This window comes from Photinus pyralis, unplaced genomic scaffold (assembly GCF_008802855.1).
Source record: "Photinus pyralis isolate 1611_PpyrPB1 unplaced genomic scaffold, Ppyr1.3 Ppyr1.4_LG9, whole genome shotgun sequence".
NCBI lineage: Eukaryota > Metazoa > Arthropoda > Insecta > Coleoptera > Lampyridae > Photinus > Photinus pyralis.
In genome coordinates this window covers 1,727-17,262 of record NW_022170878.1, presented here as the reverse complement: position 1 = coordinate 17,262, position 15,536 = coordinate 1,727, and the positions used below count along the sequence as shown (strand labels likewise).

The 15,536-nt window shown below is 40.8% G+C and overlaps 2 protein-coding genes across 6 annotated transcripts; one reads left to right on the top strand and one right to left on the bottom strand.

Moving 5' to 3' along the window:
• The first annotated feature begins 6,267 nt into the window (after window positions 1-6,267).
• Window positions 6,268-14,249, top strand: LOC116180498 (probable pyruvate dehydrogenase E1 component subunit alpha, mitochondrial). 5 transcript variants are annotated; one of them, XM_031500504.1, is made up of 8 exons: window positions 6,268-6,465; window positions 6,680-6,745; window positions 6,794-6,967; window positions 10,838-11,056; window positions 11,109-11,280; window positions 11,329-11,654; window positions 11,698-11,900; window positions 13,834-14,249. In XM_031500504.1, exons 1-7 carry the CDS (start codon window positions 6,415-6,417, stop codon window positions 11,881-11,883), a joined length of 1,194 nt encoding a protein of 397 aa, XP_031356364.1. In that variant the 5' UTR covers window positions 6,268-6,414; the 3' UTR covers window positions 11,884-11,900; window positions 13,834-14,249. The 5 variants fall into 5 exon arrangements, with proteins under 5 accessions (XP_031356364.1, XP_031356363.1, XP_031356362.1 ...); XM_031500503.1 differs by lacking the exon at window positions 13,834-14,249 and adding an exon at window positions 12,010-12,262; XM_031500502.1 differs by lacking the exon at window positions 13,834-14,249 and adding an exon at window positions 12,000-12,262.
• On the bottom strand, window positions 13,963-14,991 carry LOC116180499 (organic cation transporter protein-like). The gene is made up of 4 exons (XM_031500506.1): window positions 14,768-14,991; window positions 14,509-14,690; window positions 14,322-14,458; window positions 13,963-14,274 (listed from the first exon to the last, which is right to left on the bottom strand). The coding sequence occupies exons 1-4, from the start codon at window positions 14,979-14,981 to the stop codon at window positions 14,196-14,198; spliced, it is 612 nt and encodes a 203-aa protein (XP_031356366.1). The 5' UTR covers window positions 14,982-14,991; the 3' UTR covers window positions 13,963-14,195.
• Between the last annotated feature and the right edge of the window lie 545 nt (window positions 14,992-15,536).

The window sequence follows — 15,536 nt, the reverse complement described above, 5'->3', positions numbered from 1 at the left end:
AAAACCTTGCAGTTTGATTAAAACAGTCCAAAAGTTAATTAACAAAATATTTTGTAAAAGTTTAAGCAGTAGTTAACAAAGATAGTAAATGCATATACACAATGTTGGTTACACTCAAGGTTAAAAGCAAGTTTTTGGGGACAATGGGTCAGGTAGTAGCAGGTACCAAGATTCTGAGAAAGGGTGAAATACACAGGATGTGACTCACCTTTGGTGCAATAGTCCTTTTGTTAAAAGCAAGATGGAAAACTACATGGCCTTGTAGGCAAATTTGACTAAAAACAAAATATGTGAAAATTATTGAATCGCCACTCATTTAACGCACATAGATTCTAAACTGAAGAGCTTTGATTAGCGTAATCTCGCTCCTGCAAGATGGGTAGTCCGCCCCTGGTTTCGGGGTTTCGAACCTACAGTTGGATGTCGAAGACAATCACGGAATTAGGTGTCGTAACACAAATTTGACTACAGTTTTTTTCCACCCCCGTGACTGCTTCATCCACGAAGAAAATTGTTAGTAACAAACAAGTCAGTACATACATCAAACGAATCGGTAATTTCCACATATTAAAATAAAATGATCAAAACTTATATGAATGTAACTTCAGGGACAAGACCAAGTAATCAACATCAATAAACATAAATTAAGCAAACATTACACCAAAAACGTACACAATTACAAACAATAGTATAACGGTATCTCATATATGATTGCATTGCGGTTAAACCAAGTAAATTTCAAAAACAGAGATTCAAACACAACAAATATAAAATGCGGCATACAAAACACAAATACGATATAAAGAAATGCAAAAATTACTACCTGCATTAAATAACACAAAATAACAACATGGAGCGACGCGTTCACGATCGCCATTCAAGACAAGATGCCAAACGTAACTCTCGTTCGTGCTTTCTAGGTGGCGCAGGCAGCTTTTTTCCCACCAATGAATAAAGAATACCAGGAAGGAGAATATCAACAATATACGTGCGACCGCGATGGCTTTTGCAAATGGCGGACAGTAGTTTCCTGTTCCAGTGGCGTACCTATACCTTACAGTTGTAGAAGGATACAATTAATAAAGAATTTTACACGAAAACAATCTAAACCCCCATGTATCTACTCCGCCTATGACTTTTGTTTAACTAACCTCAAACTACATTCCGATAAAAAATTTGTAAATTTACATGTACTATATAAAAATAATATTGGTATCAATACTTACACATGAAATATAATTCCCAAACTTTTATTTTTTTCCGTTTTGGAGCAACCACAAGCACAACAACTAGCCATTATTTTATGTCACTGCAAAAACCACAACAAAAATGAGTCATAAGTGGCTTTTGCAAATGGCCGACTTCCGTCGCACTCTCTCTTGTATACAACCTGAGTAATGCTCCTTCCTGGTATTCTTTATTCATTGTTTCCCACCTAGAAATTGCATGGTGGTGCATATTGTCGAGAACCAGACGCAGTAGGCTTCATTTACAAAACTTAGCAATTGCTTTCACCGACGTCAGTTCCGTTACGATTCTCGGTTCAATGGCCAATGTACCTAGAGGTTTTGCTCTTCGCTGCGTTCTACTGACTTACCTAATTTACATAATCCACATTAATTGCGGGTTCACGTCAAACTTGATCAACATATTGACACTTCCGCAGTACGAGCATCAAATTGGTAACTTGGACGAGCTCTCGGATTCAAATCTACCGATATACATTTTGCAATCATTTCAACACGTATATTTCAACAGTACGGGAAACCTCTTGTATGAAAAGCTTAAGAGCTTGTGTGTCGCTCGCAAAACCGATGTAGGTATTAAGAATGCCGTGAACAATATACACGAGTACAATAATGCGTCCGCGGTGATGCTTTACAGAGACTTCGTTAAACTTGAGAGCAAGATGGGCAAGCAACTGAACGTTTATACATTTGCAAATAGCAGCGTGACCGGTACAGTACAAATTAGACTTAGTACTCGCCGTCACCACCATTTTTTTCCATACTTCGAACAATTTCTCGCTTTGTTGGCACAGTCAGGAATAGAGCTCAAACAATACAAAGATTATGACTCACAGTTTTTTCAGCGTTATAAAATGGCGCACGCAGAGCTACCAGATACGGTGGTCCTGTCCCTAACGCACCTTTGATTCGCGTTTGGCTTACTCGGAGTCGGTTTGACTGCGGCGACTATGGTTTTCTTCCTTGAACTAGTGGTTCATCGTTACTTCTCGTAAGGCTGCACGTAAGTATATTTGAATATTTGCATAAATCTATCCAATAATGAACTTGTGTTTAGCCTATTTTAGATAACAAAAAAAACAAGTCCATGGTTTAGTCCGGATATAAATCTACAAGTCGTTTCAGGATTACGATACTACAACACAGTAAAGACATACGAGTATAGTACGACTATTAACTTTCTGTCATAGTTTCCGGATTTATAAGATGTATATCGTAACCGTACAGGTTTATACCGTCGAGATACTTTACGGTCTTTTTATCGCATAGTTTAACCATACACTGAACAATGTTGGATACGTAAATGTTTTTAATAAATATGATGAACCACAATGACAGTTGAAGGTACTGGTATTACGGTTTGATGGAATCCATGACACAATCTCAACGCACCTTTAGAATCAGAAGCACCATTTGAATTAATGTGTTCTGAGCAAGGGGTTCTCACTCCCTTTGTACTTTGGTAGTCACGCCATGTGAGCACCTTCAAACAAATTTCACATGGAACTGTTAATTATATTTGCAAATGGTGCCGTTTTACTGGATTTAGGTATGAACAAGCCTATCTAATTCTAACCCTGTCCTTATGACTCATTACTAAAAGTTATATAAGGAATTGAGATCTGCTTATTGTTTAAAAACCACTACTGGTTCGATTATATTTGCTATGGGTGAATTTTTGTGGAAATTTGGCACTTTAGTTCCTCGATTCATGTGTGTTTTTGGTACCACGATTACGTCTATTTTAGATAAGACTGCAAAGATGTAAAATTCGTTTAAATTTGTTAATAAATGCACTGCAACAATTTAATTTGTTAATAGCCCACAGCCTTCATTCAGAGTATGTCATGGATGAACCGGTCAACGCCTGGAAATCGTCATGCCGTGCCGTCTAGCACACAGCCTTGTATATATGTACACAATAATTCAGTTGTAATGTTGTCAATTGTTCGCTTTGTTACTCGTGTATTGACTGGACTGGGTCTCCCATTTTGTTGTTTGTTGTGAACGCGTCGCTACATAAATGTTTGTTGTTAGTTTGTGTTATTTAATGCAGGTAGTAATTTTTGCAATTATTTATATCGTATTTGTGTTTTGTATGCCGCATCTTATATTTTTTTGTGTGTTTCAATCTTTGTTTTTGAAATTGACTTAATTTAACCTTATTTCAGAATCACATATTTGATACCGCTATCCTTTTGTTTGTAATTGTTTACGTTTTTGGTGCAATACTTGCTTCATTTATGTTTATTGATGTTGATTACTTGGTCTTGTCCCTGAAGTAGCATTCATATAAGTTTAGATCATTTTATTTTAATATGTGGAAATTACTGATTCGTTTGATGTATGTACTGACTTGTTGTTTGTAAACTAACATTTTCGCCGTGAATGAAGCAGTCACGGGGGTGGAAAACTGTAATCAAATGAGTTACGATACCTACTAATTCCGTAAGTAGGTTCGACTTTCAACTGTAGGCTCGAAACCCCGAACGAGGGGACAAAATTATGCTAATCAAAACTCTTCGGTTTAGAATCTATGTGCGATAAATGAGTTACGATTCGCTAAGTATATTTTTGCCGATAGTTGAATTTGCCTAGAATGCAATGTAATTTTCCATCTTGCTTTTAACAAAAGGACTGTATTGCACCAGGGATGAGTGTCATCATGTAGTCTTAACCCTTTCTCAGAATCTAAATACCTGCTCTTACCTGACTCATTGTTCCCAAAATGTGTTTTTTATCTTGGATGTAACCAACTTGGTGTACCTATAGGAATTTACTATCTTTGTTAACCACTGTTTAAACTTGATAATTTTACAATGATTTTGTTAACTAACTTTTGGACTGTATTAATCAAACTGCGAGGTTTTTCTACATCTTACCCTTTGTACCCTTAGCAGTTACTTTGGCGAGAGTACGACACCTTTTGGCTTTGCTTACATTAATGTACATCGGAGCTGGTACTGCTCGCGAGCGTTCCGCTCGAAAAAGCGCTCCAAGCGGAAAAAGCGCTTACGCGCGGTTCGCTCGCGAGCACTATTCGGAGCGGCCGCTTGGTGCTCGGTTTTGACACCAGTCTCGTATTTTGAAGACGGTGAAGGTGGTTTACCGAAATGTAAAATCGTTTACCTTTGGCATTTTAATCGTATTAAATCTGGATATGTTCCGTAAATTTATTTTGCATTCAGGCCGTTTAATTTTTGCTTTTACATTATGTTTACCGCAAGGTAAGCTTTTTACTATATACTTTTCGTTTCATTAATTACAAGGTGGTGGCAGGATGGTCTCGTTCTCCTGCAATTGCTTTCGCGTAGAAACCGCTACCGAATCCGATTATTTACTGTTCCCGCTAAGGGAAATTGCTGTGCGCTTTAAGTTTTGGTTTAGCATTCACCAGTAAGCGCCCACTTGCCCTTTAGAATTCCACCGCTCACCATTCGAATTACCTGGAGCTCATCATCGCCGACCGCAGAAGCAAGAGACACTGACAACTTCTAGTGCTGCCCGGAAGCGTTAAGTACTCCCGTTCCGCAGTGTCCTGCCACCGTTCCGCCGACTATCGCCGCCGTCACCCTCTACAGATTTTGACTTATGAATTACTGCTGGATGTTCCATTTTCTTACTTTCATTAAAGCAGCCGTTGGTTTCCGGGGAAAGTGCGTTGCAATTACACAAAGTTGGTTGCAGTCTAGGTTAAAACAAGTTTAAGGTGAGCGAATAATAATAAAAAAGGTGAGGTGCACAGGAAAAAGAAATAACCCTAATTGAACAAACATTTACACCAAAAATGAAAATGATTTCAAATATTAAACATTAACACAAAAATAACAACAAATGTAATACCTAGACGATGCTTTCTCGACCACCGCTAAAACCAAGATGCGTTGGTGCTGCTGAGGCGGCGCAGGCAGCTTCCCCCTTGTAATAAGTCGCGCGGTTCCCAGCTCTCAAAAATGTCATAATCGTAGGTTGTATACAGGGTGATTCCTATAGTACCTGCCACCGTTTGGGAGCGCATAGGGGGTGCCTAGGGGAGTATTTTGATATAGGACACTTGGGGTCGGAAATCTAAAATAAGGGCGCCAGAACCAAATTTATCTTCTGGAATTTCACGCCTGTATGTAGGCAACCCCACCGACCGACGTTTCGCGCGGAGCGATGCAGAGCGAGTTAGCGCGAGGAAGCGACATGGGAGGGAAGGAGGGAAAACGACAGTCAAAAGCAATAACGTTTACAAGTGTTCAACGTGGCCACCGTTGTTCTCAATGCACTGCCTACATCTAGCCAACTATTATTATACTATTGCCATAGTGTTTATTCACTTGATACGCGTCGTTGCAGACGGGATTTCGTGGGTTTAAACAAAATTCTGATCAAGTATCAGCCACACATCGCCGCCTGAGATCGCTCCGTGTGCACCGCCGGCCGGTTGGGTTGCCTACCTACAGGCGCGAAATTCCAGAAGGTAAATTTGGCTCTGGTACCCTTATTTTAGATTTCCGACCCCAAGTGTCCTATATCAAAATACTCCCCTACGCACCACCTACACGCTCCCAAACGGTGGCAGGTACTATAGGAATCACCCTGTATACAGGATGGAACCTCCAACTTCTTGTAAAAATTTACAAAAAATGTCCTTATACTCAATGGTGTTCTCGTTTGTCATTATGATTTGTATAAATTTTTGGGAAACTTACTACGGGTGAAGATTTTCCGCGCATGAATTACACAAAAAATAGTTTACTTACTTTACTTGCCTCGAGTTCTTAGGAACAAGGCCGTTCAGGTAGGATAGGATTAAGGGTATATTTTCAAGTCTCAAAAACAAGATAAGCTCTTTGTTTCCAAACTGCCACCACCTATACACGCCATTTGTAAATTACGCCATCGGCTCTAGCGTTAATTTGAATCGCTAATTACGTGAAAGAGACATCTACGCCTATGGGGACATTAAAGTAAAAGTGGCAACACTGTCGTGTCAAACAACATTTTAACCGTCCTTGAGAAAATTAAGCCGAGAACACACTGTCAATTTTTGATATAAAGTCAAGATAACGGGAATTTAAACAAGTTTGCCCCACTTCAATTGTCCAGATTCCCTTATTACGTCCCTAAGGAAGACGAGATCTGTTAATTTATCCTTAAAGCAGTGTCATATCGCCTAGCCATGCTTCCTGCCTGCGTTAGATCAATCGGCAAAACATCCCCTTCGAACGTTGTAAGTACAATTTTACACCCTAATCAATTTTTGCCAAGGTCTTGTATAACCTACAAACTTCGGGGAAGGTTAAATAAAGGTCCCTAAAAGAGATTTTACCGCATTTAAAGGGTATAATGAGCAAGGTTACGCGTAGCAGTTTGGTGAATGTAAATTTTTTCAAATTCTTTATGTGATTATGTAATGGGCAAGTTTGTGTTGAATTCTGTTTCAGAAGGCCCTCGGGTTTTTGACGGGTGCGAAAAGTAGCTATGCCACCGAAGTCAAGTTTGATACGAAGGTACAGTTGAATTCTGTGCTATGAAAATATTGTCTAATTCCGTTTTAGCCCTATCGGTTGCATAAATTGGACCAAGCTCCCGCATCTACGGCGACCCTGACGAAAGACGATGCGATCCAGTACTATACACAGATGCACACCATACGTCGGATGGAGACCTCGGCCGGTAACCTTTACAAGGAGAAAATTATTAGAGGATTTTGTCATCTTTATTCGGGGCAGGTTAGTACAACTGCAATCGGTGGTACCTATTCCATCACTGATGGAGCAAGGTGCTAATTTCTGTAAGGGACTTAAGCTTGTTTGCGGGGGGTGCATATTGCATTCCATATGAAAGATCTGGAGGTGGACATGTGTAGCGCCTAGGATATAATTTTGGGAGGGGGTGAAAGAAATAGATTCTTTCAGAGAACTAGGTATACTCACACGATCAAAGTTCCCTCCCCCCCTCCATTTTGTTCTACATTTTCAAAATTTAGAAAGAACTTTAAATGAAACTTGACTATGTACCTATTCTAACGATCAACCCCCACCCCCCCCCTCCTATTCACTAGGTATAATTTCAACATTTAGGAAAATGTTTACGATCAAACCCCCCCCCCCCTTCGCGTTCCTCATTTTCGAAATTCAGAAAGAAAACATTAAGGAATCTGTTAAGTACCTACTCTCAAGATGGCAGTACCTACCCTCTCTCCTTCCTGTTTTACAATTTCAAAATTCAAAAGAAACCATTAATTAATCTTTACTCAAGATGAACCCCCCCCCCCCACCCCGTTTTTAACAATTACAAAATCAGAAAAATATTAATGAATCTACCAAGTACATACTCTCAAGATCACCCCCCCCCCCCCCTTGTTTAACAATAAATTTCAAGTCACAAGAAACCATCAATGAATCTTTACTACGTACGTACTCTCACGATCAACTCCCCCCCACCACCTCCTTTAAATGAAGCTTGACTACGTACCTACTCTCACGATCAAAGTCGGCCCCCCTCCTACTCGTTTTATAATTTCAACATTCAGAAAAAAACGTTTGATGAATTTTTACGATGAAAACCCCCCCTCCCTTCTCGTTCCATATTTTGGAAATTCAGAAGCAACCATTAATGCATTTTTACTAAGTACCTACTCTCAAGATGAAGCCCCCCCTCCTCCCGTTTTACAATTACAAAATTCAGAAACAATATTAATGAATCTACCAAGTCCATACTCTCAAGATCCCCCCCCCCCCCTTGTTTAACAATAAATTTCAAGTCACAAGAAACCATTAATGAATCCACTACGTACGTACTCTCACGATCACCCCCCCCCCCTCCCTAATTTAAATGAAAGCTTGACTACGTACCTACTCTTCTACGTCAATGAATCTACAAGTACATACTCTCAGATCAACCCCCCCCCCCCTGGTTTAACAATAAATTTTCAAGTCACAAAAAACCATTAATGATCTTACTACGTACGTACTCTCACAATCACCTCCCCCCTCCTTTAATCTGCTATTTAAGCTTGACTACGTACCTACTCTCACGATCGAGTCGCCCCCCGCCCTCCTACCTCCGTTTTATAATTTCAAGCATTCCAGAAAAAAAACGTTTGATGAATTCTTACGAATGAACCCCCCCCCCCTGCCCTTCTCGTTCCATATATTTTGGAAATTCAGAAAGCAACCATTAATGCAACTTTTACTAAGTACTGCTCTCAGATGAAAGCCCCCCTCCTGCCGTTTTACCTTACAAAATTTCAGAAACAGTATTAACTGATCCTACAAGTACATAACTCTCAGATAAACTCCCCCCCCCCCCCCCCTCCTGGTTTTAACAATAAATTTCAGGTCACAAAAACGCTTAATGAATCTACTACGTACGTACTCTCACGATCACCCCCCCCCTCCTTTAAATGAAATCTTGACTACGTACACTACCCCTAGATCGAAGTCGCCCCCACCCCCCCTCCTACTCGTTTTATAATTTCAACATTCAAGAAAAAAAATCGTTTGATGATTCTTACGAAATGAACCCCCCCCCCCCTTCTCGTTCCATATTTGGAAATTCAGAAGCAAACCATTAATGCACTTTTACTAAGTACCTACTCTAAGATGCAAGCCCCCCCCTCCCCCCTCCTTCCTTCGTTCAATTTTGAAATTCAGAAGCAACATTAATGCAGACTTTTACTAAGTACCTCTCTCAAGATGAAAGCCCCCCCCCCCTCCTTCTCGTTCCATATTTTGGAAATTCAGAAGCAACAATTAAACTGCACTTACTTCTCAAGATCACCCCCCCCCCCCCTGGTTTAACAATAAATTTCAAGTCACAAGAAACTATTAATGAAATCTACTTACGTGCGTAGTCTCATGATCAACCCCCCCCCGCCTCCTTTAAATGAAGCTTGACTTTACGTACCTACTCTCACGGTCAAAGTCGGCCCCCCTCCTACTCGTTTTATAATTTCAACATTCAGAAAAAAACGTTTGATGAATTCTTACGATGAAAACCCCCCTCCCTTCTCGTTCCATAGTTTGCAAATTCAGAAGCAACCATTAATGCATTTTTACTAAGTACCTACTCTCAAGATGAAGCCCCCCCTCCTCCCGTTTTACAATTACAAAATTCAGAAACAATATTAATGAATCTACCAAGTCCATACTCTCAAGATCCCCCCCCCCCCCTTGTTTAACAATAAATTTCAAGTCACAAGAAACCATTAATGAATCCACTACGTACGTACTCTCACGGATCCACCCCCCCCCCCCCCCCTTCCCTAATTTTTTAAAAGAAGCATTGGACTACCGTACCTACTCTCACCGATCCAAATTGAACTCTTACCAAGTACATACTTCAAGATCAACCACCCCCCCCCCCCCTTGCGTTTAACAATAAATTTCAAGTCAACAAACACCCCATTTAATGAATCTTTACTACGTACGCTACTCTCACAATCACCTCGCCCCCCTCTTTATCTTGCTATTAAGCTTGACTACGTACTACTCTCCGATCGAAGTCGGCCCCCCCCCCGCTCCTACTCGTTCTTATAATTTCAAATTCAGAAGAAAAAAAAAAACGTTGATGCAATTTTTCTTACGTTAAACCCCCCCCCCCTCCCTTCTCGTTCCATATTTTGGAAATTCAGAAGCAACCATTAATGCACTTTTACTAAGTACCTGCTCTCAAGATGAAAGCCCCCCCTCCTGCCGTTTTACAATTACAAAATTCAGAAACAGTATTAATGAATCTACCAAGTACATACTCTCAAGATAACNCCCCCCCCCCCCCCCTCATTCTACATTACCCCTCTCTTTGTTCTATATTTTCAAAATTCAGAAAGAACGTTTAATACGTATGCACCCCCCACAGATTCAAAAATATAATCTAAAAAATCTGCATACAAGACCCCGTCCCCTGCCGTGCCTTTTGGTTAATTAAAACGAGATTGTATTGCGACTACGAGATTTTATGAAGGGCAAGTACTTGTTCAAAATTAAACACTAATGAAAAGAATGAGATCAAAAGTACCCCCTCCCCTTCCTACTCGCTGTGAAGCGTTACACAAAAATTTGTAAGGAAAGCCCTCGAACGGAATATCACTATGTAACATTAAAAAATAAATTAAAAAAATCTGCATACTTTCAGTTGCCTACACCTCCTCCCTCCCCTTCAGTGCCTTTTGATTAATTCTACTGAGACTGCAGGTATAGCGACAAGGCCTTGTAAAGTGCAAGTGGTTGTTGATAATTAAACTCTAAGAATAAATAAATGATGAGGAGCAACAGTACCCCCCCTCCCTCCCCCTCACTAGAGTGTATGGTGAAGCGTTATACAGTTTATTAGGAAATAATATAAATGTTAAACATTCTGCATACTTTTTCAGTTTTCAGTTGGTACTAGACAGATATTGGGGGATCAAGTGACCCCCCCCCCCCACGTTTTCCTCGTGGTCCGTGAAGCGTTATACAGTTATTTAAGAGAAGTTCTGTAAGGTAATGTTACCATTCAAGATTCAAAAATAATTGTTTAAAAAAATCGTGTACGAGCCCCCCCCCCCCCCCCCCGCCCCTTACGTCTACATTTTTTGAAATCAATTATTGCTATTAAAGGAAGCAGTGGCGGTGGGAATCAAAGCAGCTTTACGTCCCCATGACGCCGTCATAACGGCATACCGCGCTCACGGATGGACCCACCTCATGGGAGTGAATCACATCGGCGTGCTGGCCGAGTTGACCGGCCGACAGAGCGGTTGCGCTCGCGGCAAGGGCGGCTCCATGCACATGTACTGCAAGAACTTTTACGGCGGTAACGGTATCGTCGGCGCACAAGTATTGCGACGTTGCCATCAACTCGACGGTATCAATAAGCTTATGTTTCAAGGTACCCCTTGGCGTCGGCATCGCGTTGGGTTTAAAGTATCAGGGAACCGACGGAGTCTGCGTAGCTTTGTACGGTGATGGGGCCGCTAATCAGGGTCAGGTGTTCGAGGTGTACAACATGGCTAAACTTTGGAACCTCCCTTGCATTTTCGTTTGCGAGAATAACGGTTATGGTAAGATGTGATTGGCTGCGCGCGCAGCTCTCAGTTTTTCGTGCGCAGGAATGGGCACCAGCGCCGAACGCGCGTCCGCCAATACCGACTACTACACTCGAGGAGACTACGTGCCAGGTCTCTGGGTGGACGGCATGGACGTTTTAACGGTACGCGAGGCGGCGAGATACGCGGTCGACTTTTGCGCGTCGGGTAAGGGACCCATACTATTAGAGACCGCCACGTACAGATACTCGGGACATTCCATGTCGGATCCTGGGACGAGTTATCGAACCAGAGACGAAATTCAGGAGGTCCGACAGACTCGTGATCCGATTACGTCGTTCAAAGAGAAAATTACGTCCTGCAATTTAGTATCGGCCGAAGAGTTAAAGGTGGGTCGACAACGTAAGGGCATAATTTCAAATGTAATTCTAGAAAATCGACGGCCAGATTAAGTCGGCGGTCGACGAGGCAACGAAGGTCGCCAAGACAGACGCCGAGATCGGGGTCGAGGAGCTGACCACCGACATTTGCGCCAATAATTTGGAGCCGTCGATTAGAAACTGTTCGCCCTTTAACTCACTCCCGCATCAGCGACTCGGACCGGCTGTCAATTTGTAGTGGTAAAACGAATTTAGGTAACTATTTGGGGTAGCCGAGCTTATTGCTCGCTCAGCTCAATTGTTTTATTTATTTTGTAAAGTTTACTGTAAATAAATTTGATTGATTGTGTTTTGGTTGTTACGGGTGAAAATCGCCGACGGGAATCGAGTTTCTAGATTGTCCCACTACACTACCCCCTTCTGGTTTTCTAACGGTGAAGGTTATAGTTGAAATATACATGACTCTCGTTCCAGCATGACCTGTAATTGACCTTGCGTACAGTAATGGTGGGTCACCCTGTGTGATGCATTTCAATTTTGTTTGAACTCGATGTTTATTTTATTTAGTGATTTAATGTTGTTAATTTTGTTTAAATAAACGCCTTATGTTTTGATTATTTGATTGTATTGGAAGGGACAATTGGAAATATGTGTGTTTAATGTCTTGTAAAAGTTTATCTCTGGTCATTGCGATAAGATTAGCTGTGTAAAAGATAATTAAATTTTCAGATAAGCACCTGTTATCGCCGAAGTAAGCAGGTGTTGGGTTTTGACCACGCGCATTAATTTGATAAGGAGATGGTTCTGAAAGTGGACAAGAAATTTGCTTTTGCATCATTATAGAAAACTTAGTTTGTTCAATCAATGGCTTGTGGGTGGTACTTTATTTATACTACCTGCAGGGGCGGACTGGCACAGGGGGGCGGGTGGCGATTGCCACCTGGCCTGTAGATCATAATGGCCCGTTGGAAATTTATAAGTATGTGCTGTATTTAGTTTCTTGTACTATTAATAAATTATTAACACGTTTCTCTAATTGGGGTTGATGTTAGGTTGTTAAAAATTCTGTTTTAATTGAAGTGTTTTACAATGAATTTATCATTTTTTGTCGTAGCTGAAATACAATGATAGGCGACGCACCTCGTGTGGATTGTATATTTTGTTACTTTTAATTATCAGCTGCAATTAAAAAAAACTGTATGGTAATTGATTTTCGAGAAAGGAGTACTTTAAAATGTTTTTGTGGTGCACCTCAGAGAGCTACCCCCCCCCCCCCCCCCGGCACCTTCATTACTACACTAATACTTTAATGGCTCAAAAAAAGGCAGTGTATAACCTTCCTTTTTTACCAAAAATCGACTGCACCAAAATTTCTCGGGAAAACACTTTTTCTTATTAATTTTGGTGCGTAGAATCCAAAACAATTCGTACTTTTTCGATCAGACTTCTCAATCAAAAGTTATAGACTAGAAACCAATTTCGAAAAAAATTCAAAGGGCTGTAACTTTTGAACTAGTAGCCCAAACTTGGAACTGTTTGAAATTATGGATTCTACAGGCCACATTCTATAAGAAAATTTTTTTCCAGGTCGATCCCCCATCATTACTATACACTAATACTTTAATGGCCCGTAACCTATGCAATTCCACCTGGCCCGCAGTTACCCAGTCCGCCCCTGAATACCTGCGTGCTTCTTTCTTACAGCGGATTATTGTTGAATAGAATGTGTTTCTTGACCGTTTGGGGTTCTGGGGGGTACTTATTTTGACCCTTTTCGCCGTGAAGCGGAAATTCCAGAGATGTGAATGTAACGAATATTATATTGCGACATCCAGCTGTTGTTAATCACGCAGCTCATCTGTAGCTTGTGATATTCCGAACAAGGGAGCAGCTACCTATGCGAGGGGTCGGATTTGTTTTATTGCCTGCCTTCATCCTGCCTGTTCTCTGTTCTACAACTTGCATTGAATCTGTTTTTAGAATAATAAATATTTGAACTGCATGTCTTATGTGTGTGATTTTACTGTTATTATCTGAGTGTTCTAAACCATTTTTCGCATTGCCTTTATTTGCATAAATTCGAAAAGTATGCAGGAAGTTTTGACAGCTGTTACCATTTCTTGTGTAAATGTTTTGTTTGTAGAAATTAACGAATTGCTTTATATGTGCCGACGAACCCTTTTTGCAGTGATGGGACAATCCCAGGGACGTGAATATCTGTAACGAATACCACGACATCCAGCTCTGGGATGTGATACTCCGAACGAGGAGGCAGCTACGTATGTGAGGGGTGAGGATTTTCGCTGAGGTAACGAAATCATTACGAAATTCTCTTTATTGTACACATGGAGTAAAAAAATGTATACCGTTGATTTGTATAAACGTCACGCCTAATCTCAACCGATACTGTACGGCATTTTTGCTACTGTAAAACCTTTCGCAGTGCATAAAAAACGAGTTCGCGCAAAGAATCCACAGCCACATATACCACTGTTTAAAAATAATATTGTTTAAAATATAGATTCCTAATATTGAGAATTAATACACGAGTTAAAGTTTAATCTTGTCGTTCCTCTCGAGATCGTCGTCACATTTCAGTTGCTTCTCCTCTTCGATTACAGTCATCGGGCTGTAAATTGTAAAACTAAAGATTGCACATTAATAAATCGCGCGAACCTTCCGAATGTCTCGCAGTCCGCTATCGTGGCCGGCAATTTTTGGTTGAGCGTCTCTGGTAGGAGCAGGGATAGGCATCCGGCCAAAAGCGATAGGATTCCGAAGATGATTAGCGGAAACGGTTTCCATACTTCGTTCTGGAACCGAAGGGATAATACCTACGGTAAGGATGACGATGGAAACTCACGCTCAAGTTGATGAGGGGAGCGGATATCGAGCCTATACGCGCGCACATCGAACCTGCTCCGAGACCGGCGTTTCGGATTACCGTCGGGAATTGCTCGGTGGAGAAAATGTATACTGTTCCATAGCTTGCAGTGATCGCCAACTTTCCGATCATCGCCAGCGTCACCGTCATCCAGGGATGCGCTACGAAACAAGTTCATCAAAAATAACTCACTACCATTCCAGGGAGTTTTTCGGCAGACAATAATTATCGAACGTACCTTGCGGTACAGCCATCGTGAGCAGCAGAGCAACGCCGGCGGTGACCATACATCCGCACAGAATCGATTTACGACCCCATCTGTTTAGGGTGAGAAGAAGGAACGTGTACGCTGGAAGTTCAACCGCACCCGCAATCACAAAATTGACGTAGTCGTTTCCGCCTAAATTACTCGTGTTCCACGACAGACCGTAGTAGGTCATGCTGTTGACCATCCTAAAACAGAAAAAAAACCATTGAGGCCTTACCAGAATATATTTGGTACAATATTCCGTGAAATACGCTCTGAATATTTTTTGAAGATATTCTCGCTACAAATTTCCATCATGAGAATATAATGGAATATTCTTTTAAAATATTCCGAAACACTTTCTTGCTAGTTTAAGGATATTCCTAATAATAAAATAAATTAGGCCATAATCACTTTGAGTCCTTACAACCAACCTTACTTCCTTAATTTTTATGAATATTTTTCTGTGATCATAATGTTAGTCAATACAACAATGAATATACTGAAACTGTTGCATTTTCTTTTTAGTTTAAGAATATTAAATAGAATATATCGGGTCATTATTTTTTCCAATATTCTGTGTGTGCTTATTTTTTAAACAATCTCAAATTAAAAAGTGACAGTTCGGATAAGGAATATTCTATTAATTTATGAGAATATTCCAACGTTGCCATTTTTTTGGTAATATTCGGGGTGTTTGAAAAAAATTAGTTTCGATTTAAACAGTGACTTTATCTTTATTGACGGCCAAGCCAATATT